The sequence below is a fragment of the Fundulus heteroclitus genome, chromosome 9 (genome assembly GCF_011125445.2).
Source record: "Fundulus heteroclitus isolate FHET01 chromosome 9, MU-UCD_Fhet_4.1, whole genome shotgun sequence".
Lineage (NCBI taxonomy): Eukaryota > Metazoa > Chordata > Actinopteri > Cyprinodontiformes > Fundulidae > Fundulus > Fundulus heteroclitus.
The window spans coordinates 24,060,708-24,086,569 of record NC_046369.1 but is presented as its reverse complement, the minus strand read 5'-3'; the positions used below and the strand labels follow the sequence as shown (position 1 = coordinate 24,086,569).

The 25,862-nt window shown below is 39.7% G+C and overlaps 1 protein-coding gene and 2 long non-coding RNA genes across 8 annotated transcripts; all 3 read right to left on the bottom strand.

Annotated features, from left to right (window-relative positions):
- Positions 1-157: 157 nt before the first annotated feature.
- On the bottom strand, positions 158-1,228 carry LOC118564072. Its single transcript, XR_004931607.1, has 4 exons — positions 1,142-1,228; positions 962-1,035; positions 374-514; positions 158-259 (listed from the first exon to the last, which is right to left on the bottom strand). It is a non-coding gene; the product is annotated as an uncharacterized LOC118564072 (long non-coding RNA).
- Positions 1,229-1,374: 146 nt separating this feature from the next.
- LOC118564073 lies at positions 1,375-2,863 on the bottom strand. Its single transcript, XR_004931608.1, has 3 exons — positions 2,798-2,863; positions 2,303-2,464; positions 1,375-1,419 (listed from the first exon to the last, which is right to left on the bottom strand). It is a non-coding gene; the product is annotated as an uncharacterized LOC118564073 (long non-coding RNA).
- A 4,922-nt stretch (positions 2,864-7,785) lies between these two features.
- Positions 7,786-25,503, bottom strand: si:ch211-221n20.8 (multiple epidermal growth factor-like domains protein 6). 6 transcript variants are annotated; one of them, XM_036141286.1, is made up of 22 exons: positions 25,383-25,503; positions 24,210-24,375; positions 23,314-23,380; positions 22,283-22,441; positions 21,784-21,909; positions 21,514-21,654; positions 21,203-21,328; positions 19,966-20,088; positions 19,641-19,763; positions 19,414-19,536; positions 17,580-17,702; positions 17,119-17,241; positions 16,035-16,160; positions 15,423-15,551; positions 15,209-15,301; positions 13,165-13,260; positions 12,886-12,981; positions 12,564-12,659; positions 11,955-12,056; positions 11,745-11,850; positions 9,809-9,925; positions 7,786-9,594 (listed from the first exon to the last, which is right to left on the bottom strand). In XM_036141286.1, the coding sequence occupies exons 1-22, from the start codon at positions 25,487-25,489 to the stop codon at positions 9,513-9,515; spliced, it is 2,550 nt and encodes an 849-aa protein (XP_035997179.1). In that variant the 5' UTR covers positions 25,490-25,503; the 3' UTR covers positions 7,786-9,512. The 6 variants fall into 6 exon arrangements, with proteins under 6 accessions (XP_035997179.1, XP_012720322.2, XP_021173328.2 ...); XM_012864868.3 differs by having other exon boundaries at positions 24,210-24,350; positions 25,302-25,483; XM_021317653.2 differs by having other exon boundaries at positions 25,302-25,482.
- Between the last annotated feature and the right edge of the window lie 359 nt (positions 25,504-25,862).

Below are 25,862 nucleotides of genomic sequence, written 5' to 3'. Positions count from 1 at the left end.
ATTTTGTGCTAGTTAAGGGAGGACAAATATATACTGAGAGTTCTAACAGAGAAATTATCAACAGAAATATAGAGAAAAATACTAATTGTGTGAGTGCAGATGTATGATTCTATACAATCATCTTGAATCCAGACTAGACAGTTTTTTTTACCGTTTGTTATCATCAATCTTTTGTGACACGCTCTGACATTCAGGAGCAGGTCGGATGTCGTCTGGGACATCAGCCTCTCCTTCCTTGCAGTCCTCTTGGTTGTTGAAGCTGGCAATGAAGCAACACAAAAATCTTAAAACAATAACGAATCAACATGACTTCATTTGAAACTTAGAAAAACTATCAACTTTAAATATTATAGAGCTCTAAATAATAACTCACATCTGTGATGTGGCAGTTAAGAGCAGGACAGTTTCTTCCACTCTGTTTTGGCCACTTTGGGAGTGTCCTTCTCTGGAAGATGCAGGAGAGCCATCCAGAGCTCCATCTTCCACATCCTCCAAATCACCAGTGCATTGTATACTATGAAGAAGACAAAAAATTTAAGACTGTTATTTAGTTCAATTTTAGGACAAGTGGAGAAAAACTGAACAAGTAACCAATGATTCCTAAGGCAAAAAAATATCACATCTATATTTGTATATTTATATTTTACTTTGTAATAGCTGAATCTGGAGATGGCCTCTAAAAAGTCTAATGTAAAGAAACTCATATGGTTGGACTGACTCTTCAGTCTCATCTCTGTGGTCAGCTTGGAGCTGCAGCTCATGGTGAGCCGAGACAGAACTGTCAGGAACATATGAAGCCCTGAACTAGCCTCCCCACCCTGAGACTTTTCACTGTTGCTGCAGCTGTAAAAAAAAAAAAAAAAAAAAAAGGAAATAAACAATGTAGTGCCATACACCTCTATAACACCAACTTAACAAGACATGATAAATATGTCCAACTGCAGTTAAAGTTTTATTTTACCTCCTTTCTGTCACTGAGGGGAACAGGATTGTGACCTCATCCACATCTTGCAGGAGATGGGTCTGGTTTTTCTTCTAAATACACACGGATGAACTCAGTCAGGCTGTGATGAGACTCAAAAATTACAACCGCTTTTCTTTGCTGCTTATTAATTAAAATGATCAGCTCTGATATACATACCTTGTTATGAAGAGACCAACGATGCCATTAGGAGGTTTTCCTAGTCCTAGGAGCCTTGCTGGTAGCAGGGGGAGTGGTGGAAGTGGGAGACCGTGCAGGCTGATATCAGCAAAATAAGGAGAAAATGTCCAAATTTTGGGTGTCCAAGTCATTCGTTGCAATAAAATAAAATAAATTGAAACCACGTGGAAACAAATTAGGATTGTTATAAAACTTTACCTCTTCTGCAGACTTGAGCTTTCGTCATCTCCATCCCGTACCTCCCTTTGAAGACTTTTCTGTTTAACAGTTGTAAAAACAGGTATTCAAGTTTAATAATGTTACCTTTTCACAAATAAGTAGCAACAAGTCAAACTAAATTAAAATCAAATTCAGTGGAAATCACCTTAGTGCATTAAATCAAATCAGCAGATTACACAAAGAATCAGGTTCATACCTTTTGTTGTTTACAAAGGAAACAAAGAACTCTTATTGAGCAAAATAACTCAAAACCCATGTTAAATTTAAGCAAGTGCTTCTCTATCGTGTTAGTGGGTTTGCAAATGTCTGCTAAGCAATATTTTAACTGCTGATAGTTGAATGCATGGCCACAAATTAATTTTAATGAATTTATTAATCTGTCAATAATTTTTTTGATTAATCAATGATTTGGACAAAAATATTTTTAATTTCGTACACTTTTCTAAAATAGAACTTTTGGACTTGATAGAGCAAATACCTTGTTAAAAAAACAAGTTGCTACTTGCATGTTCTGTTGCAATAATATTAAATAATATTAATAATATATTAATATTAATAAATAGTTTTGCTTCAAATATGCTGACTAGCAAAAGATCTCGTATAAAAGGTGTAGATGTTAACTCCATCACTGAAACCAGCCAGAAGGAGGAGTGATTAGCCCCTAGCAAAGGCAGCTTAAAGGTCTGTAGCTTGTAGGCTAAAACCTCTGCTCTTCTGTCTGTCTCTCGCTCTCTCAAACACAGTTTCAAAGCAGACAGGAGTTCAGACAGACTCTGCCTTATTTTATCATTAGATGTGTGATCCAGATATTTCTCCCAGCGGATTACTCCTTAAAAATATACAAGGCAATCTTGCATGTTCAGTTATATAAATACTATCTATATTTTTTCCTTTTATTTATTGCTACATTTTATACTTTACCATTTCTTGCAGATTTTTCAACAGGGTTGGGCAACGCCCAGGAGACGTCTGTCTGAGCGGGGAGGAGCCGAGTCGGGCGCCGCGAAAATGGGTAGGGCTGAGGGAGGGGGGAAGAACTGCGCCTCATGGTGGTAGTGGTTGGTTCCTGCCCCATGGGCCAGCCTGTTAAATAGTCAACAAATAAGAAGTTAAACCACACATTTACATTTAGAATTTCACAGTAAATCATATGAACACATATGCTATGCTGGATTTAAGTCTGTCATTTTAACTATAAATTGTATACTGAGTATAAATTACAGCAATATCAATTGCGCTAGTTAGTGCTATCCTAGCGGCTAGGATAGCACTAACGGTTAGGATAGCGGTTGACATACAGCATCACCATGAAACCACGGAAATGTTTTTGCTAACTTAGTGCTAAAACAGAAAAAAGATATATATATTTCCAAGCTTCAATGTCCGACGTTAGTGCTGAGTTCCAAATCAACTCACCAAGTTGGGCAATGTATCGAAATGTAAGCGCGAACTATCCGACCGTTATTTCGAGCGGCTTTTAATGGCGGAAAGGTCCTTTCCGGTGTCAGTTGAACCACTTCCGGTTTCCGCCAGTACTCCGGAATAAAGTAGACCCCGCATCGACCGCTCTCGCCTATGTGTGCGGACGGGATTTGGGGGCGCCATCTTGGAGCAGTAGACAGCTCATCTCAGTGTAATGTGTTGACCAGGAGCAGAATCAATTTTTATCAACTATAACCGTTGAATATTGGAAAAAAAATTTGTTTTGCTTAAAACATTAAAACTACAGCTATTATAACAAATGGTCTAGTGCGTTTAAATAATCTTAGTGGGGTTAAAAGTAATAGAATATTCTGACAGGATGTATGTTTCAAAACACATATAATATATATATATATATATATATATATATATATATATATATATATATATATATATATATATATATATATACCTTCCAAAAAAGAACCCGTGATAGGCGAAATCCATGAAGTAGTAACCTTTATTTTTTTTTTACAATTATGTGAAATCCTGCATAGTACATTGAAGCCAAAGAACAAAACCTTTTTACAGGCCCAAGCATTTGTTTAACAAATAAAAGTACTGTATAAACTTTTTTTTTGTTATTTTTTTTTTACAAATAACCACTGTGCTGTAAAATAATAATTTGATCATCAAATTCTAAAATTTTAGCTTCATCTAAACCTTCTACCTGTATGTTAGACCCAATCCCAACCAAGTTGTTTAAGGACATATTCCCTTTGATCAGTGGCACTATTTTAGACATGATTAATCTATCCTTAGTAAATGGATATGTACCACAAGTTTTGAAAGTAGCTGTTATTAAACCTTTACTTAAGAAACCTTCTCTTGATCAAGATGAGTTAGTAAATTACAGACCTATATCTAATCTTCTTTTCTTATCTAAAATTCTTGAGAAAGTAGTTGCTAATCAACTTTGTGAACATTTACAAAGTAATGACCTACTTGAGGAGTTTCAGTCAGGCTTCAGAGCTCATCATAGCACTGAAACAGCTCTGGTGAAGGTCACTAATGATATTCTCATGGCCTCAGATAATGGACTTGTGTCTATACTTGTCCTGTTAGATCTCAGTGCTGCGTTTGATACAGTTGATCACAATATTCTCCTACAAAGACTTGAACATACTGTAGGGATTAAGGGGAAAGCATTAGGCTGGTTTAAATCTTATCTGTCAGACAGATTCCAATTTGTTCATGTTAATAATAAATCTTCCTCAAACTCTAGGGTCACCTGTGGAGTACCACAGGGTTCAGTCCTTGGACCAATTCTCTTTACTATATATATGCTTCCGATAGGCAAAATTATCAGACAGCATGGGATTAATTTCCACTGTTATGCTGATGATACTCAGCTATATTTATCCATAAATCCTGATGAATCCAATCAATTACTTCGACTGCAGTCATGTCTTGATGACATCAAAAGCTGGATGACTTTAAATTTCCTGCATCTAAATTCTGACAAGACCGAAGTTTTAATCTTTGGGCCAGAGTCCTCAAAAAATAAACTTCTTAACCAATCACTTAATCTGGGTGGCATTAACCTGGCCTCTGGTAATAAAGTAAAAAATCTTGGTGTTATTTTTGACCAAGACATGTCATTTAAATCCCATATTAAACAGGTTTCCAGAGTTTCCTTTTTTCACCTCCGGAATATCGCCAGAATTAGAAACATTCTGTCCAGGAGTGATGCTGAAAAACTGGTCCATGCATTTGTTACTTCAAGGCTGGACTATTGTAATTCTTTACTATCAGGAATTCCACAAAATGCAGTTCAAAGCCTTCAGCTGATCCAAAATGCTGCAGCAAGAGTTCTGATGAAAATCAACAAGAGGGATCATATTTCTCCAATTTTAGCTTCCCTTCATTGGCTTCCTGTCAAATCAAGAATAGAATTTAAAATTCTTCTTCTAACGTATAAAGCCCTTAATAATCAAGCTCCATCATATATCAGAGCTCTGATTACCCCGTATGTTCCTAACAGAGCACTTCGCTCTCAGACCGCAGGTCTGCTGGTGGTTCCTAGAGTCTCTAAAAGTAGAATGGGAGGCAGATCCTTTAGCTATCAGGCTCCTCTCCTGTGGAACCAACTCCCAGTTTTGGTCCGTGAGGCAGACACCCTGTCTACTTTTAAGACTAGGCTTAAAACTTTTCTTTTTGACAAAAATTATAACTAGTGACTCATGTTACTCTCAGCTACCTTTATAGTTTTACTGCTATAGGCTTAGGTTACTGGAGTATATCAGGATCTAATTTTCTCACTACATTGAGTTCTACTGTTCTTCAATTATGCATTATGTGTTGTCATTTCTGCTTTAACTTTCTGTTCTCTCTCTTTTCTCTTCATAGTAGGTACACCTGGTCTGGCGTTCTGTTAACTGTGACATCATCCAGAGAAGACGGCTCACCCGCTACTACCATCTAATGTAGAACAGATTACTAGATCAATGTGTGCTTCTGTGCTTTTTTGTTTCTCTTGTTGTGTCTCTGTTCTGTCTTCTGTAACCCCAGTCGGTCGAGGCAGATGACCGTTCATACTGAGCCCGGTTCTGCCGGAGGTTTTTTTTCCCCGTTAATGGGTGGTTTTTCTTCCCACTGTCGCTTCATGCTTGCTCAGTATGAGGGATTGCAGCAAAGCCATGTACAATGCAGATGACTCTTCCTGTGGCTCTACGGTTCCCCAGGAGTGAATGCTGCTTGTCGGGACTTTGATGCAATCAACTGGTTTCCTTATATAGGACATTTTTGACCAATCTGTATAATCTGACCCAATCTGTATAATATGATTGAACTTGACTTTGTAAAGTGCCTTGAGATGACATGTTTCATGATTTGGCGCTATATAAATAAAATTGAATTGAATTGAATCAACACGAACTGAAGGCTTCAAATTGCACAGATCACCACCGCCCCACCGCCAACCGAGTCATTGGATTAGAACGGGAGAAAATTAAAAATTATTATGAATAAAAATGCAGTACAGTAGGACAAATAGTGACTCATGTGTATTTCACTGCTCCTCTGACTGAGCCACTGCATCGTCCGTTCTGTAGCGTTTTTTTTTCTTCTAAAGCCCGCGGTGCAGGTGTTTTTTTTTCGGGAGAAGAACATAGTTATTGGTAGTTGTTGTCTTTTTTTTTTTGTTCTGGGCAAAAATATCCTTATAAACCGACATGCCACCATCGGTTATGTTTGAGAAGTGTAATAAATGGCTCATCAATGCAAATCCCTAAAGCAGCGAGACCGTGAAAGGTGAAATGCGATATAGGGTTCACTGTAAATATATGTAACATATATATATATATATATATATGCTGTTTATTCACTAATAGCCAACAAAGCTATGGTGCCTTCATGGAGCAGATGCAACTTTGGAGCGACTAAGTCACGGAACCGAGCGCGAGGATAGTGGGTAGAGAAGAGTTTATCAGATATGAGTGCGCGCACGTGATGTTTAAACGCTGAATACCTCACTCACATCGCGCTAAAAAAAAAGACTCCATAAAGGGTATACGCAATGCTGGCTGAAAAATAAGTGGGTATACGCCATATACTCGCATATACCCTGGACTACTCCACTGCCTGTCCGACTTCATGTGAGATCGTAAAGCATTAACACCCAAAGCTTAATTTTTTTGACAAACACGGCATTACAGATAGACAACAGACTCTGGAGGCACAAAGTCTGACATACTTGGATAGGACAGAATGACTGATTAAGGGAAGATGTGTCAGCTAGGACACGTCTGCATTATATGATCTTCTCCACAAATGTGATGAATGGAACACTGATATACTGTGCATGCCCTGAAAAGGTGTAGGGTGTACACAATTGGTCTTACTTAATGTCTGTGTGAGGAATGAATGGGTCTCTCTCTGGCATCCAGTAATCTGCCCGTTGCGTTATTCTGTATGAGAGCCCAGTACTGAAGCTGTAAACATCCCTCTACCTTTTAGATTAAATATGGTAAAATATAGTTTTGGTTTCAAAAGTCTTTTTATTACTACAGAAGTCTACAATAGAAACACCACATTATTCGGCAAAAGAACCTGGGGTGACCGCAGCCAAGTCAATTCTTTAACAACACGCAAAGGTATATAAGGGTGGAACAGTTCAGATAAATAGGAAGGGGCTGCAAATCCAAAGGGCTAAAAACAGCAGAGAAGTAAGGAGCAGACAAGTTACAAACTTGATGGCGCCAAACTGCAGGCGGGCAAGGTTTAAACAATTTAGCGATAGGAATAAAATCAAATAAAACAGGTTTGTGATCTGAAAACAGTGCATTACCCATTTTCAAATTACGAACAGAAAAGCTATAAGACAAAAAAAGGTCTAAAGTGTGTGCACGGCCATGGGTTGGGCCATTCACTTACTGAGGGAGGCCAAAAGCACACCAGAGGTGTGTCAGGGCAACACATATGAATATTAAAATCTCAAGCAATTAAGGCTTGCTCATATTTTGGGCTAATTTCCCCCAAATCTAGTTTACCAGGTTAACTCAGAATCCCTTGCTATTTATACCACTGACTGTGGGTTCAGACCAAACAGCAGATTGCATGACATGGGGTCCACAGATAATGCTTATCCCCTGCGAATAGGGCTTATGTCATGCAGACACTTAGTCTGCATTGATGAAGATTGACTTACATCAGCATGCCTAAGGCAAGTTTTAGATACATCTTTCTTCCAACACCGCTGAATCAAATGAATGTCCCATTACCAGGCTTTTTAGAACTTAATCACACAAGGAAGTAAGTCAGTGTTACAGTTGAAATGCATCAACAAATTGCAGGGTAGTGGTTTTTAAAGACTGAAGGTTGAGAACACTGTCCTACACATGCCATGGATCTCATTGGAAGCATTTTGCTGCCATCTAGGGGACAGAGTAATACCAAAATATGCATAATTTACAAACAAAACATATAGTTTGTGCACTGTTTAAATGAACAATGTCTACTTAACGGAGAATCTGATTGATGATGAAAACACAAATAACTTGAATACATTTAGGCAGGGGAACCAGCACTTTTTTCCAATTGAGACATCTAATAATTATTTATTGACTCAGAGGTTGTGATATAATGTCTTTAGGTCTTTAAATGTTCACCCAAAGCAGGTTTGGGAAAATAAGGAAAAATGGGGACATCACTGCAAAAATTACTGCACTCTGTTCTGAAGCAGTGACACAATGTTCATTTTAAAAAGGTCCTCCCAAATACACAACGTGGGAAACAAATAGGCATCACAGACTTTGAACGTGGCAAACCTTCACTTAAAAAAAAAAAAAATCACATAATTATATTATTTTTTTCCCTATGAAAAGCTTTTTTTTTTTAGACACAAACATATGAGGCCAGACAAGAAACAGTGTGACAGCAGCTTAAAACTTTGATGGCTAGTCTAAGACGTCGCTATAAGCTATGAGATCTTATTGTTATAAGATCTTTACAATTTTTCCGTAGTAGCGCTTTGTAATCAGTTATCTGTACCTTTGCAATTAATCCATGTTTTTCTTTCAGTCTGTACTTTGACCTGCTATAAAACTGTCTTCAATTACAGACAGTCTCTGCTAACAAAGGAGCACTGGGATCAGTGCTCCTTCTTCCTCCTACATTAGCTGCTGATTGTCGTACCGCCATAACATAAGGGTGATAACACAGTCATTGCTCTCTGTCAGAAAAGTGTCAGGACTTTAGGGGGAACCTGGACAGGATGGAGCCTTTTCTTTCTTTTCACCTCCTCGATGCAGCACTTTATCTTTTTCATGTAAGCTAAGAGGAGGGTATGATGGACTAAAGCTACAGTGATTACTCTGGAAGCATAGCAACATGAAATACGTGTAAAAATCAGGTTAAGAAGAGCAATGATGGGGGAAAAAAAGCAATGCTCTGCTTCGCAGCATTTTTTAAAAACTACACACATTAAGCACCCAAACTGTTTCTTTTGCCACTAGCGTCTCCCAACAGGCGAGTGCCCCCTTTCCCCACATCCTGTGCAATCAAGCCGTACTCTCCATGTGGCAGTTTCTCAGTGTGAGACAGGAGACTGCCCCATTCAGGGTAGATTGGACCCTCTCATCCCTGATAAGGAGGCATGGATTGGCACCACACAAAGGGCTGTGTGGAGCACGAGGAGCTGCTTGCGTAAATTCTTTCAGTTGCTCATGAGTTGTGAATGAATTTTTGAGTCAGTGTGTGAAAGAAACCTTCACACGGTTGCTAAGTAACTGCTAACACCTAAAAGAAAATCCTTTAAGTCTATATTAAAATCTGTGGCTATACAGCATAATTGGGCTTGGGTGAAATTTTTTTGAAGCTTTTCAGAACAGACAGCACATTTTTTTCCTGCATACCAGAAATGACTAAAAATATAACTTATACCTGAAGCATTCAGTGACCACTTAAAAGCAAATCATTACCAATGATGAAACATAGTAACTTTTATATTCTAAGGAAGCTGCATGGCTGTTCTTTCAATTTCAAAACGAAGGCTAAGACCTGAGAGGTGCTCACAATTTTTCCCTCTCATTTAGTCCCCCAGTTCTGAGATTGCCTGGGTCCAGCCCCTGTATTTTTTGCGTTCACACACACACAATCCAAATGCTTTGTGCTGCAGATGCTGTGCATCTTTTCTTGTTTCCTTCGCTGCTTATGTGTTCTTCTTCTTCACAGGACACTGGATTGTGTAGCCAACCCTGTAGGCCTGCAGGTACACGCGGGCCTGGTTCATCCTGCAAACACAACCACGGGGGGGGGGGGGACGACAACAGTGTTTTGAACGCTTCAATTATGATTCAAAACGGATATTAGGTTTTCCAAATTGTCTTAAAATGTCCAACTCCTTCAAAAAAGACTTACATAACATGATTATTTATATAAGCATTTTACACCCAGAATAACTAAATGCACACCGGAGTACAGGACATTGGTAGGAAAACAACTCACCTGTATTTAGTGCAAAGCTGAACTCCCAAGGGTCCACAGCGATCAACGTAGCTCTCTCTGAAAGCCTTCCTCACAGCACGAGCTGTGCTGACCACCGTGGTGACCACAGGGCATGTCCTGAAGCACACAGAACCATAAAGACCGTGTACTAGAGAACTCATGATCATTAAAAAACATGGAAATAATGACAGTGCTAAAACTGCTGGCAAAGTTTTACGTTTAAGTTGATTTACGGGACAAAGATTAGCAACCAGCTTCACTCTATCATGGGAATTCTCTAAATGGTCATAAGGCCTGGGATGAAATCAGACAGACAGACATTAAATGGACACCTGACGAGTACCACCCATCACTCCTTTTAAGACAACGCTGCTTTAGACCTTTGACTTTATCTTCACAAAGATTTGTCCGGGGTCGTCGGACTAGTTAAGGTGCTATACATGTACAAGACGTTTACCATTTCAGCCTGTCTGATATAGCAGAATGCAGACTGGCTACCTAAGCAGACAGACCAATCTCCATAAAGTAGCATATAAAGTAGTATAATATTTTTAGCACAAAACAAATATTTACTTGAGAGCAACCTTTAAATGTAGGTGTTTATCTAGATTTTTGCAGGGATCCTAAAATAAAAACAATTAATAAATGTGCAGAAGTTATTGTTGTGCCTGTAATAATTCATATGTAGTATCATTTTCGCACTGGAAAACATAATTGCTGCATTTATGCTTTAGGTAAATGTGGTAATGTTATACATTTTAATTCAAAATATTTATTTCAATGCTTTGAAAACCTAAAAACAGCAAAAATGTGTAGAATCTCTCTGTAAAGTGTGGGTGGTTTTGAAGAAATTTTGGTTGTTGCTCCTTGAAAGTACCTCAGGCAAGCATCAGGAATTGAACAAATAAAAGATGAACTTTATACAGCATGCGGTGCGTGACAAAAATGGCACAAAATAATCAAAACAAAAAAGTCTCTACGATAACAGCTGGGCCATACTGTCAAATCCTAAATAGTTATATATATATATATATATATATATATATATATATATATATATATATATATATATATATATATATATATATATATATATATATATATATATATATATATATATATATATATATATATATATATTAGGGCTGGGCAAGTTAACGCGTTAATTTCGCGTTAACTCATTAGACTATTAACGGCGATATTTTCTTTAACGCGCATTAACGCATGTTGCTCACATGCTTTTATTTTGTGAAGGTCTGTTGCTGCGGTGTAGGGGTTTGAATCAGAACAGTAGGTGGCGATAATGCGCCAATAACCTCGCTGTCAGCCAAACCTCGGATTCAGAGTAAGAAAGGTGCTGGCCGGAAAAAAACTAAGCCGACATGCGGAAGGCGGTGTTTCCCGCAGGAATTTGCTTAGGCGAGGCGGTGAGTTGGCGGCCGGAACAAGTTTTGTGCGGAGCGGAGCGGGGTCTGCATTGACGCCGTCGGTGAAGTCGCTTCTCGTTTCAAAGTATCGATGTGTTTTTGCCTGTTTTTCCCTGCCATTCACTATATGCACGCGAGAAAGCAACAACAAAAAACCGCGTGTCAACGTCAAATAAACGCAAGCATATCGAGTTAGCAAGCATTTCAGTTTAAAGTTCTTCCAGCATCGAATATGACAGAAACAAGTTAGTTGTAACCACTGCCAAGTTAAACTTTGGTATTGAACATAAAATGGTAATGCTGCTCCCTGCTGTTACCTCAGAAATTGCCTGTTTTTGGTAGATTTTTTCCTAAGTAGTTCACACATCTATCTATCTATCTATCTATCTATCTATCTATCTATCTATATATATATATATATATATATATATATATATATAGACAGGCCTAGAAGGGAAGCTGGTGTTAAATCTTATTTAAATATTATATAATCTCATTTTTACACTTACAGCCTCTCACAGCGCAGTCCTGCAGTGCCTTCTGGACAGGCACATGTGTTGTGCGGGCTGCACGCAGCTCCATGTTGACAGGGAGGGACACATCGTGTGGTTACAGCTACAGTAACATCCCACAGCATTACCAAAAGAAAATACCTGTTGTTATTATTTTTATCCACCTATATACAGTACACATATGGATTTAATTGGTCATTGACAAACCTTTTTCACAGAGACTGCCGGTGAATCCTTTGGTGCAGCGGCATCTGTTGAGGCCCTCGCACACACCTCCATTCCTACAAGGTTTCTGACATTGGACGGGCTCTGTTGGGGACAGAAGAGAACAAAGGACTAAATGCTGTCTAGCGTAATTCAGTTCGACATGGCTCATCTCTGCACCTGTTAGTAAGAGTCAGTGACCAGAAAACGACATCCAACAGATAGCAAGGTAAAAACAACTGACCCGTAAACTGGAGTGCGTTTGCCTTGGTGGTAACAAGACCTCAGGGATGAGGAACTCTATTCTGGTTTTATTTGTTTTAAGATACAATCAAACAGTTCCCTTGCTTATTCCCTGAATCCCTCTTATAATTTAATAGTTGCCTAAATTAACAACTACTAATTACAATGGAAGCTTTGCTGCTGTATTATACAGGCTTTTTATCATCAGAAATAATGTTTTTATTCTTCTGCTTTTCTTCCTTTGCGACACTTTCTTTGTGCATAAAACACTTGGTTCAGCGTTTGCATAGATTTTATTATTGCTTTGAAGAGCTCACTGTATTAAAATACATGTAGAGGCTACAGTTAAACTAAAAGACAATATTTTACCAATCTGGCACCGAGCTCCTTGCCATCCAGCAACACACGTGCATTTGTTAACATCCACACATCTTCCCCCGTTCTGACAGGCTGGCGTGCACAGCGCTGCAAAACATGCACAAAAACCTCTTAGAAACACGCCATTTCCTCCGATTCTGTTGGTCCAGTCTGCAGTCTTTAAATTAACATTTTCCTCTATGGAATGACCAGTTATAAATTACATGGAGCTGCTAAAGCGTTCATGAATAAATCTGCAATCAAAAACCAACACTCAGAGTTGTTGGATCCCATAAGATGCGTGTAACTGTTGCCGGATGTGTTGTTTACTCACGCAACAAGCACTGAGGGCCCGTGTAGTCAGAGGGACACTGGCAGGTGTCAGGGCCTACACAGCGACCACCGTTGGCACAAGGAAGCTCACACACAGCTGAGCTCAGAGAGATGCAAAGATGTTAAACCTGAACAGTCACAGATACATAAAACTGGAACAATTGAATAATAGAGAAAGCAAACCAAAACCTCCCCTGCAAATGCATGCATTCTCTGAGCAGGAATGAGTGGGCATCCACAAAATAATGAATGTTCCCTTTAACGAGATAAGACGAAGTACCTGTGTGGCAGCCTGCTCCCGTCCAACCAGAAGGACACAAACACATGTTCCAGCGCATGCAGGTACCTCCATGAGCACAGGGTGGAGAGCACATGGCTGAAATAAACAACCAACATGGGTTTATTGCACCCTCACTTTACAATTTACTTTAAACAATATCTTACTGGCTTATAGCTGCTTAGAGAAATGTACGATTGTTGTTTACAAAAACACAGTAAAGAATATACATTGGATTCATTTCTTATTTTATATTTCAGTGAAACTGATTATTTCAGAGCTGCTTTTATTTCAACCTGATACCCTTACATCATTTGCACAATATTATTAGTACAAATTAAATGGACTGAGACCAGATTATGCAGAGGAAACTTCGCCCGTTTGTTGTTTTTGCTGGTACAATTTGTGCCATTTGGCTAATACTTATTTATTAGTGAGAATCTAAAATATTTTCAAAGTATCAAAGAATTTTCATTCAATAACAAAGTTTTTTTTTCATCTAAAAGCAAATGGCACAGGCACCACCCAGAAAAATAACTTTACAGATTCGCTTTTTACAGGATTCGACTAGTATTTTTAGTTTTTAGCTGTGGTGACTAGCTCCAAGTCTTTGAGGCAGGAAAGCCTCTTTACCATCACCCTAATCTTTATCTCTCTCCATAGTCATTGCATCAGATTCGGGTCTGAAATCTGGCTGGATCACTCCAGAACATAAACATTACTTCTTGCGCGAGTAAACATGTTAATAAAATGGGTAAAAAATGCTTTAAACCTAAATCTGCCTGGCGTTATGAATCATTTTGGCAGAACTAAACTCATGACTTACAAAAACTTTTTTTTTCACACTGTGTGGCTGCTTTGCTGACAGAAGTGGCTTTTGCAGATAAACTTAACCAAAAGCTCTTTGCACGTTCGACAAGGTCAGAAAAAACATCTTGGTCAAATTATAACCAATAATTTAAACCTAAATCTGCTTGGGGGTATGAATCATTTTGAGCCTACCTCCTGTGATTACCAGGTGAATATCATTTTATTTCTCTTCATAATAAAGCATTTTTGACAAATTTTGCAGCTAAATAATCATAAAAAGAAATGAATAATTCCATCTCTATTTCATTTTCTGAAACACTGAAATATTACTCCCTCATTCTATTGATTGTTCTGATCCCTTTCAGCCTTGTAAAATATAACTGATTATGTACTTTGATCAAACCAAAACAACTTGAAGCAACTTAAAGGGGAGATATCGTGCTTTTTAATGCCTTCCGTTTCATATTTAAATCATTAATTTGTGGTCTTTATTTTAAGTGGAACTGCAATACTTTGGTCTGAATTCCTTGTTAATTTACCCCCACGCTCCCCCTTTTAACCCCTGCTCTGAGGTGCATCTAAGAGCAACTTGTTTTGATGCTTTCTCTTTAAATCTGAAGGAGGCACCCCACTCTCCTCCAGGTCGCAGAGCTTTCTATTCAGCCATTTTTGTAGTACTTTGGAGAATAGCATAATGAACCACCAAACATTTTGAGAGATCCTTCTGCAGTTTCATCATCCTTCAGCTTGGACTACAAAATTGCTCAGAGAAATAAAAATGGCGGATTCGCGAGACTGCTAGGCTGGAAGTCCATGACCTTGTTTACCGGCTTCCGAGCACATACTGTGACGTAATTGTTCAAAAAACGTAATAAAGAATAGAGAAACTATTATAATATGACCCAAAACGAATATAAGGATATCGAAGCAGAACCTGGAGAGACTACATTTAAATTTTCTGCACATCCAGGGACTTTAAGTACACAATAAAATGTAAGGGCTAAAAAATTGGATTTTGCGTGATATGTCCCCTTTAAAGTCAGTAAATCCCAGTTTCCTATAGATATCAAAAATTACTTTAGCTCATAAGTTGTTAAATCAGGCATGAAGTGCCTGCCTGTTAGGTACGTACAGTACATGGGTACAAAACCGCTGAAGCTGCAAAGTCATGAAATTAAGAACAGGCAAAAATGACCAGCATCGCTCTATGCATAATCCTTTACATGGAGGTTTGTACCTGAGCAGCCCACGCCAGGGTAGCCTGGAGGACAGTCGCAGCTGTTTGGCCCCACACACACTCCGTAGTTGTGACACGGTGGGTCACACACAGCTGTAGCAGATAAGAGATGCATTAACACAGCTTTGTGAAGGATGGAATAAAAGAGTTACTATTAGCACACATGTACATGTGGGTCATTCTTATCAGCGTGTCAGACGGGCGTTTGACTTACGTCGACACCTGGTGGGGTCGTCAGTTCGAACCTCATACCCCTCCCTGCAGGTGCAGTTGAACCCGCCGGGGAGGTTCACACAGAGCTGCTCGCAGCCTCCGTTTGCGAAGTCTCCACACTCGTTCACGTCTCCCGAGGAAGGACAGATGGAGAGACATTTTAAAAGCCCGTGGAATCAAATTCTGTTCAGTTCTTCTGAGACACAACGACGAAACAAATTTGGATGCAAACATAGTGCATCAAACTTGGCGGCAGCAGAGCTTGTTAAGATTTGATGACAGACAATCAGATTTCTGCACTCCCAGCTGGTGTAACTCCTTTCTGTGAGCACCCTTATTCTGGCAAGTGGAAAAAAAGATGAGCGTTTAATGATGTCTGTGAAGCCCTTCCAGCTTCTATTATGTTTTTAGCTGAAAGCCCGCCGCAGTAAATTTTTAAAAAGATTACACTTGGAGGAAGGTTTCAACAGATGGTGAAATCTGAGGAAATTCAGGATTGCAGTTATGTGATTTAAGTCAAATCAACTAAGAGATTTCCTTACATGAATATGGCCTCAAAGAACATGCTGAAAACGGCAGGAGCAAAGTGTGAAGAGTGAAGGTGAAATCTCACCAACGCAGCTCTTGAGGTCCTCCCCGAGCTTCCAGCCTGCTCGACAGCTGCACTGAAGGTCACCCTCAGCTTTCAGGGAACATACATGGTCGCAACCTCCGTTTCTTAACTTGCAAGATGTGGCATCTATTCATGTCACAAAGAACAAGAGCTTTAATTACCTTAAGGCCTTACAGGCCCACAGGAATTATTTTTTTTTAAATTAGCCCTGAGATGGAAAATAACAGAGTAGTTTTACACAGAGGAGGCCTGAGTTGTCTACTTTTCAAAAAACAAAAGGAGCATGAGACATAGTAAGGGTTTTTTTGGGGGGTGTTTTTGTAGTGCAGCTTCACAGCAGAGGATTCAGAAGATCCTGAATCAGTTTGACGGGAATGCTCGGCATCATATCTCAGGTTTTGGGCTCAAAAGACAGCAAAGTGGCATTTTTTCTAAAGCTTTGTGACACAAAGAAACAAGACATTTGTATCAAGTTTGTCATTAATGTAGAAATCAGGGTACCAAAGAGTACACATGGACTAGGACGCAGGTTACTGAGCTCCCGAAGATGATTTATAGTAAAATTAATGAGAAAAACAGCCACAGAGTTTGGGAAAAAAGGTTTCATGACTCAAGTTGATGGACCATTAAGAATAAAGCTATTCATACCCCAGGAAGCATTGGATTTAATATAACTTTCTTAACAACATGTCTCTTCAGGCAGGAAGTAATACTGATGAGGTCATGGGGTCACGAGACACCTCTTGGGAGTCCCGAGATAATTTGTTGCGAATGTGCTAAAAAGTATTTCCTTATTTGTAAAACCGATACCAAAGAATTTTAGAGCAACTTTACACGCTGCTCAACATTCCTAATTTTAACGCAGAGGGAAAGCTGCACCTTTTCTGTAAGAGTTCTTATAAAAATACTGCCGGATTCTTGTAATTCTATGACTTTATTCTCATTATCACTCCATAAAAAACACTCTTTAAAATTTAAAATATGATTTATGTATGTCCTCCATAACATCCTAGCAGACAAACCTGGCAAGTCAATGTGTTTTTCACATGCACAACGAATGTTAGTTATGTGTTAAGGAACCCACTGCTGCAGGTGAGGTTGTCGGTGTTCAACAAGAGGGGACGGGGGCAGTGGCAGGTGAATCCCCCAGGAGAGTTGGTGCAGGTGTGAGAGCATCCGCCATTCTGGAGTTTGCATTCGTCGATGTCTATGTGCACGCAGGCAAACACATGGGAAAATTGTCAATATAAACTTTGAGCGGTCTAATCTCGCTTCTGTACATAACATTTTTTTTTTCATTGACTAATCTTTTAAAATGGGTCCACAGTACACCCATTTATGTCCAGGCATGCTAACTTCCTGTCTGACAGGCACACACGAGAACAGAAACCAATGGAAAAAATTGATTACATATTCATGGACGATTTTTTTTCTCTGTCTCTCTTATGCGTACTGGTAAATTGCTGAAGCTGAGCTGCTTTAAATTACTGAAAATGAGCGTGCAAACTGCTGTATTAAGTGAATGAGTGTCTGCGGGTGACTGACCTACGCAGGTGTGGCCATCAATGTGCAGCTGGTAGCCCGGCTTACAGGAGCACCGGAAAGAGCCCATAGTGTTGATGCAAATGTGCTCACAGGTCCCATTTGGAGCTGAACACTCATCCACATCTGGGAGGGGAGGGGAGGGGGGGGGGGGGGGGGGGGGTTTCAGAGACATTTAGATAAGTTCTTCTGCACAACATAACACCACATTCAAGAGTTCACTTAGGCTTTAACCAAACGACAGATGTACAAGTCTTTACAGGCTTGGGTCAGCTGAGTGCTGTTTGTTAGTGGCATTTAAGATTAATGCAAAGGTCCAAGGAGACTTGATTTCTTTGCTGCCCTCCCCTGACATGTAATTCGAGTGAAAGCACTGCTAAATTCTTAATAAAATGTGAACTTTACTTAATCAGCTAACAAGTGTTGCTGGTGGAGTGCAGAATTTTTGGGTAAGTAAACTTTAGTCATTCCTCAGCCTTTAGAAACAAAGAGCCGGATATGAATTTGGGGGATTTGCAGGTAATATTCAGCATTTAGCACCTTATTTCACCGTGTTTCTTGTTTACCGCAAAGAGATGCATCACTGCACCTCATAAGACATAATTCACTGGCTATTAATTTACTTACAGGGTTGAAGACACCAAGTATGGAAATTAAAGAGCGTGAAGATTTGGAGGTAGCATAGCGTAAAACAACAGTGCATCTTAACAGACATCATTCAACGCTCTTGGTGCTGGAATAAATAAATGAAAAATGGTGCACAGGGAGTGTTATTGGGATATTGCAGTAAATCTGAAACCAACACAGATTACAGCAAGATGACCTGCTATTCATTATTAATAATTATCTTTAATGATTCATTCTTTATCTACAAACTTAAGTTTTGCAACTATTATTAGATGCACCTGTCAGAGATTAATGAATCTGTTAACTGAAAAAAAAACAACAACATCTGCTTCCAAACTATTTTAAATGGTATCTTTTTTGTTCTGCTGTGATCTTCACAAGAATCAAGGCCACCATTACATTAGATCTAAAAGTACAAACATATATGTGAAAAAATGTACATGATGTGAGTGCTATGCATGTAACACAATGAAATGCATACTGAGTTAGCATTTGTTTGTTAATAAAGAACACTACTGAACTTTGGCTAGACCTTAACTTTTGTCATATGAAAATTTACAGTATTTAAAAAACAATCAGTATTGGAAAAGTGTTAATATTTTGTATGTACCCGAAAGCAAAGAAAGGAAAGTGTTTTTTTATGCTAACTTCAAAATAGAATAGCAGAATAATTTTAGTTGTGTCCAGTAAATAACACACAATTTGAAATGTTTTGGACAAAATAACTCCTGTATGTTCTTCCTGCTCTACACCCAGATTCTGAAAGAAGTTAGAAAAATAGTAGGTTAGACCTTCAATTAACCGTTGTCTTTGGCAATCACAGGACATCTTTCATGGTTGTTTAAGGCTAGCTAAAATTAAGTAGTGGACTTTTTTAGTCTCAAGCCCTGGTTTAGCCTAACCAAAGATAGTAAAAGCCAGGCTCGGCTAGCCCAGATGATTTTACCCACAACCACCTTTCAAACATATTGAGACATCGATAGATGTTTTTTCTTTTTTTGTGGAGGTCTTTTCACCTATCTATTTTTGACCACAGTTTCACGTGTTTTATGTGGACGTCAGTGTTGCTATTTTATGTCAATTCATCAAAAATATGTTTGAGGGGATTCAGTGCGGACCCTACAGTGTCTTTTTACTCTCTTTGTCACTCGCAAAAATATGTATTTATTTTCTGATCAATATCCTCTTCCATATCTATGTCCTACATTACCTGTGCAGTTGCGTCCACCCTGGTCAAGCTGGTAGCCTGCAGCACACTGGCAGCTGTACGACCCCACTTCATTGGTGCAGTTGTGTTCACAGTAGCCATTGTTAAGAAGGCACTCATCAACATCTGGAAATGGGGACAAACTTGAAGGACCTTCATGCTCTTGCACAGGTGAGCAAGTTTGGAGCCGTGTTTGTGGGGAAACATGCGCATAAATAACTCTTACCCACCAAAGCAAGCATGGCCGTCTCCATTAAAGCCCTGGTAACACTGGCAGAAGTACGAGCCGATGATGTTGCCGCACCGAGCGTTGGTGTCACACCTGTGACTCCCTGATGCACACTCGTTCTCGTCTAGGAGCGGCATTTCAGTTATCTGTTTTCAAAGCTGCATCTAAAGCTCAGTTCATTTCTGTTCCATAACCGCTCTGCCACCCGGGATAATTTTAATGGAAGGCATAACAGCAGGCATTAAAACCCGCGCACACAAGGAAGCTGACCCCGTCGTCGGGAAACAGAGTTTCTCCACAGAGAGACGTCAGCACTAATTGCTTACCTTCGCAGTGTGTGCCGTTTCCCCGGTAACCGGGTCGACAAATACACTTGTAGCTGCCGAGCGTGTTGTCACACACACCCTGACCGTCGCACAACTCGGGACTCTCCGTACATTCATCCACATCTGGGACAGAAACAGAGAGCGACACACAGTGCTTCTAGTTGTTTTCATTCACAGCGGAAAAGATTTCCACTTTATTATTTCACACCCTGGTAAAATAAATTACATTTGCACAAAGAGGGACGAACAAAACCCAATCAGGGTTCTCATTAGGCATAAGTGGTTGTACAAATGTCTCCTTTTGGGAGAATACATCATTGTGACAATTTCGTCCAAGATTCTCCATTCTTCTTGTTATTTAGTCTGTTGATACGACCATTTATGTATTTTCTGTACTTTTGTACGATCGTCTTGAATGTGTATTTTCTTTGCTCCTATCCCCCCCCCTCCCTTCCTGCTTCAGGGCAGGGGCTTCAACCACAGTTGCACAAACTTCCATCTGAAGTAACAGTACCCCTAAGGTGCTTTTTCATTGTAGGAACTAATTTTGAGGAAGATGGTAGAAATATACACCAGATAGCAGCACAGGTAGAAAAATAATGATATTTAAAGTGTACTATAAACTATTGGAACGTTTTCTGATAGGAGGTGCTGCAGTTTGTTATACTGGTTGCATATTCACTGATAAAGTTGTCTTGCAGTTTAAGCTCTTTCACCGTACATTATTTCAACATTTAACAGGACTAATTTGTATTTTTACTTGCATACATAAATTTATAAAATCATCTTTTAGGAACACTTTTTTGTGTTTAGTCATGCTCTGTTTCTCTGATATTAGAATACGTCTGATTATTTGAAACCTGTAAGTAAAAAGGCAATCCAGAAGAAATCTGTAAGGGGTCAAATACTTTTTCCCAGCACTTTAGGCCATAAAACTGAAAGTGCTTCATGAACATTTGCTGTTGGTGTTCAAAATTCCACCGATGTTCCCTTGTGAGGGTCACAAGGGAACATCTCTTTCAGAATGCAACAAGAGTGTTTTTCATTACAGGATGGATGAAAGAGGAAGAAGCAGGTAATAACAGAGGCTTTAAGAGTAGGCTTGCAGCAGATAGTTTGCAGGAACGGATTGAAGCTATATACCCCCTACTTTCAGGAGAATTATTCCCAGATACTGAAAGTACTCGCTCAGATCCAAATGTGAGTCCATTCAACGGATGCCTAATAAAAGACTTACCAACACAGGCAGGGGCTTCAGCTCTGAAGCCTGGCTGGCACTGGCAGAGAAAGCTGCCAGGAGTGTTCACACACACGTTTCCCAGTTCGCGGCGACACTGCTCCTCAAAGCTGCACTCATCTACATCTAGACAGGTCGCAAATCAACAGCTGTCAACGTCCGGGTGCTGGGCCAATGTTCAGGAGGCTTATTCATAATTAAGCAGTTTTTTCACGGCCATTCTATGCAGGACTCTTTCATCCTTGCTTTTTTTTTTTTTTTTTTTTCTTAACAAAGGCAATGTTTGTATCACATCCCAAAATGCACCTTACCTACACAGCCTGGTCCATTCAAAGCCCTCACGTATCCCACTGGGCACGAGCAGGAGAAGGAACCAGGGGTGTTTTTGCATTCAGCCCCTTCCTGACAGGCCTGCAGGCCCGTCACTGCAGCCAGAGCACATTCATCTATATCTATAAAGAAAACCCAAAGGAGGTGTTCTTTATAACCAGGACACAAAAGCCCTATCTTTATGAAAATATCTATCTTTCCCTCCACCACACATACACAGCACACGCAAACATTTATGGAGGCGTACGAACCCTGGCACACTCCAGAATCCATCAGGTAGCCACGGAGACAGGAACATGAGTATGAGCCGGGGGTATTAGTGCAGCTGGCATGGACACCACATGGCCCTGGTCCTTCTCCTCCACACTCATTAACATCTGTTGAATTGAGACAGATGAGGGTAAGATACACGATCAAATATGGCATGACGTAGAAGTGTTAAGTGCATAATTACAAAGAAAATAGAGTCAGGTGCAAGGCTGCTACAGCTGCCTGCCCAAAATAGCTCCATGTTTTCATAATTTGTCATTTTTCTTTCCTGTAGCTGATCATCACATCCCCATTTGCATAAATTCATTGCATTCATCCGTCCCAATCAGTCTTGGCAAGTTTCTGCATTGTGCACAGCCTGCCTACTGTCTTTACTCTCTCATAGTTGCACAAGATCCTCAGAGATTTCCCTGGATTTCTAGTACCACAAACATCACCTTAAATCATCGCTCCATGCTCGTAAGTCCGCCCATGTCTCACCTTTACACCCAGCTGCTCCCTGTAGAGCGAACCCCACAGGGCATGTACAGTTGTCACCGTTCTGCACTGTTCCGGATGGACAGCCACAGCCAGCGCTGCCCTCCTGCTTCACCTGGTTTCCCGGACACCGACTCGGCAGAGCCGCGGTAATCGTTGGAGCTGGTTGTGTAGAAAGAATAAATAAATGCAGCACCTTGCTAAAGTATTCATACCCCTTGAACTATTTCACATTTTGTCACGTTGCATCCGCACACTTCGATGTATTTAGTTTCGATTTTATGCGATTGACCGAAACAAAGTAGTGCATAGCTGTGACGTGGCAGGAAAATAGCACATGGCTTTCAAACATGTTTAAATTGAATAGCTGAGAAAGGGGGGGGGGGGTTGTATTTCTATTCAACACCTTTTACCCTGACCAGTGAAAGCCAGAGGAACTAAAAGCTTTTAGATCAGCAAAGAGTCCACCTGTGAACTCTAAAGAAAAATTCAGCATTTCAACTCCAAAGAATTGAAGCAACAGCTTGAAATGACATTTTTTTTAAGCCGATCCAGCTTTACAGCTACAGTATTGAGTTGGCATTTTTGTGACTAAAACCAACACACATGAAATGATGATTACAAGATTAATAATGCTGAATCAGTTCAATTTCATAGCTCAATTTTGTTTTGTTCTTATTAAATTGTTGATGTGTCTTCAGTTTTGGGACAAAGGATGATGTTAAATGCAGCTCAACCCCAGAGGAAAACATTTTGGAGGCTGCAAAAGACTTGAGACTTGGAACGTAGATGCGAACACTTTCACACTTAAAGATGTGCAGATCTGAAAAGAGACATTACCCAAAAATCTTACCCTTGTGATTGCAACAAAACGTGGTTGTAAAAAGTAAGGGTCCTGAATACAATAAAATTTTACATTTCTCTATATTCGCTAAATTTGAAAATGTTAATGGTGTAAGAGTATCTTGGTATTGTCCCACAAAAAGAAACTGAAGGACAAGTCCAACGTACAAGAAAACGCCCAGAAAACCTACATGTGCTTGCTGTATAACTCTGCATCACTTCTGTGATATTTCTGATTTCATTCTCAATCTCTGGATTCTGAAACACAAAACAGCAAAAGAAAAACACGACAAAAGAAAACAAGGATTATTCATGCAATTAAGTCTAAATGGAAAGTCAGGTTTTTTTCTATAGTGTGTTTCTAAATATAGTTGAGCAAGGTGATTTACAAGTTAAACAACAGCAAAGACAAAACAAAATCAATAAAATAAAGATTATAAAACACTGTGAAACAGAGTAAAAACAGGCTAAAACATAGGAACACACACCTGCATATGAAACCTGACAGGAGGCAAACAGACCTTGAATTACTAGCCGATGTAAAACCATGAGGTTTAGGACAGGACTTAATATCAAGAGACAGGTTGTTCCAGAGTCGGGGGCTGCCACTGCAAAAGCCCACTCCTCTGTGCATTTCACATCTGACCTCAGTTGCGTTAAGGCAATCTGCAAAATATCGATGCTCTTTTTGGGTTATATAGCTAAAGCAGTTACCCTAAATAATTGTTTGCCAAGGCTTATAACTTTTTTAAAACAAGGAAAAATTAAATTTAAAATTTGTTCAGAAACCGACCCAAGGGCACATGTTCTAAAACTGGAGTATCATCTTGCCTTACAATGGCTGCTAAAAGATGTGCTGCAGCCTTTTGGACTGATGGCAACAAAAGCAGAAAAGATTGTTCAAGGCCAACATGTAGTAAAATGCTGCAGTCCATTCTAAAGACAATGAAGGCATTAATATGCTACTGGGATTGTCCAAAATAGATGAGATTACCCTTTGACAATTTTACACAGCGGATACTACTTAAAGATTAAAATTAATCAAACAAACTTAGAAAACAAACAGAAGATACCTTAGACCACTAACCTGGGCCCTGTTGAGTTTGGACTCTGTTTGTTTGAGGACTTCATTGTCATTTCCTTCATGGTTGCTCAGACCTTCAGTGACCAGCAAAAGCAGCAGCAGCAATGCTGACACGAGGCTCCTGGGGTGGGTCATCATCTGAAACTGCATCAGCAAGTCGGAGCATTTACTGGAGCACAAAGTGACCGAGAGTTTCAAGTAAGTCAGACAACAGAGACACGGAGTCTGTTTGGTTCATGTTTAGGCATGAAAGGCTTCATGTGGGGGGGGATGGAGCGCCCTGTAATTAAAACAAGCCCTACCCGGCTGTCTGCATCGAGTTTAAAAGTACCAGAGAATGTTTTTGAATGTTTTTGAATGTTTTTTTTGAAAATCTTCATGTCTAACTCAATCAGTACTAAATGTTAACTTCACAGTGGATATCCCTGGAGGTCTTTTGATGAAACAGTTAGTGTTGTTGCATTTATTTAGCGCATTTAAAATAGAACAAATGAGGAAAGTGCTTCATGAATCAGTCAAAAACAATACAAATTCACTGAAAGATGTAGTAAGTAATGAAACAGAATCTGCTCTAAAAGAAGGTCCCCGAAGAGAAACGAGTGTGAAGGAATCAGCTACAAGACACAACAGTCTCGTTCATCCTTATATTAAATGAAATTATGAAACTATAGTTTTGGTACAGCCACTGCAGAAGCTTGGTCACCTTGAGTCAGCAATCACTTTTTCACAGTTGCATCAGGACAATTTTTTAAACACAATGCATTAAATATGCTAAAGCGTACATGTTTAGGTAGTAGTAGCTATAGTGAAACTTTTAACTAAGCTGAAGTGGAGTTTAATAACTAGTGCAATTTAATGTTTACACAAATAAAATTCAACAAGGATTTTCCAGCTGACTACAACTTAGAGTTGGCCCCACAATGTCATGCTAGTAAAATAAATCATCGTTTTTTTTCCACTTTAAAGTGGAAAGCCCCTGCGTGTTAGAGTTTACGTAAGTGAAAAGTTTACATGTGCAACTAGCGGGAACTTCAATGTTGGCAAGAGCAGTTTTCTGCTATTCTGACGCGGCGCAGATCTCTTTATGTGACTCACCGTCACGGACAGCAAAGGTGTTCTGGGATCAGTGCCGAAAGACAGACGGAGGAGATCCATACATACAAGCGCGATCCGCACCTCGATCTCTCCTTGATGGGCAATCCTGCAGCTGCAACCCAGGCTCCTCGTAAAAAGTAGAGAGGAGGGGGGGAGGCTGCTGCTACAATCCTGAAGTGATTCCACATCCTGTGTTGGAGCTCCGCACTTCCCATTCCTCTGATAACACACACACACACACACGCACACACGCACACACACACACACACACACACACACACACACACACACACACACACACACACACACACACACACACACACACACACACACACACACACACACACACACACACAAAGAAAACAAGCAGAACCAAGGAAAAGGGCCTCCAGGCTCTGCTTCTGCAGCTGAGTCCAGAATTAGTCGGACCCCAGTTACATTTCACTTTGGAAATAAGACAACAGTCCCTCAGAATATAATAAAACGACCATAAAGGAGTATCAATTTAACGGTAAAAAAATTTATATTTATATTTTATTCAAATTAGCAAAAGTTGGAATG

Excerpts from the sequence above, each read along its gene's own strand:
- si:ch211-221n20.8 (XM_036141286.1), bottom strand. The coding sequence starts at position 25,489 with ATGTGGAATCACTTCAGGATTGTAGCAGCAGCCTCCCCCCCTCCTCTC. Across the intron at positions 19,537-19,640 it reads AGACGGCCATGCTTGCTTTG|ATGTTGATGAGTGCCTTCTT; the intron begins GTGGGTAAGAGT and ends CCCCATTTCCAG. Across the intron at positions 13,261-15,208 it reads CCCTGGCGTGGGCTGCTCAG|CCATGTGCTCTCCACCCTGT; the intron begins GTACAAACCTCC and ends TGTTTATTTCAG.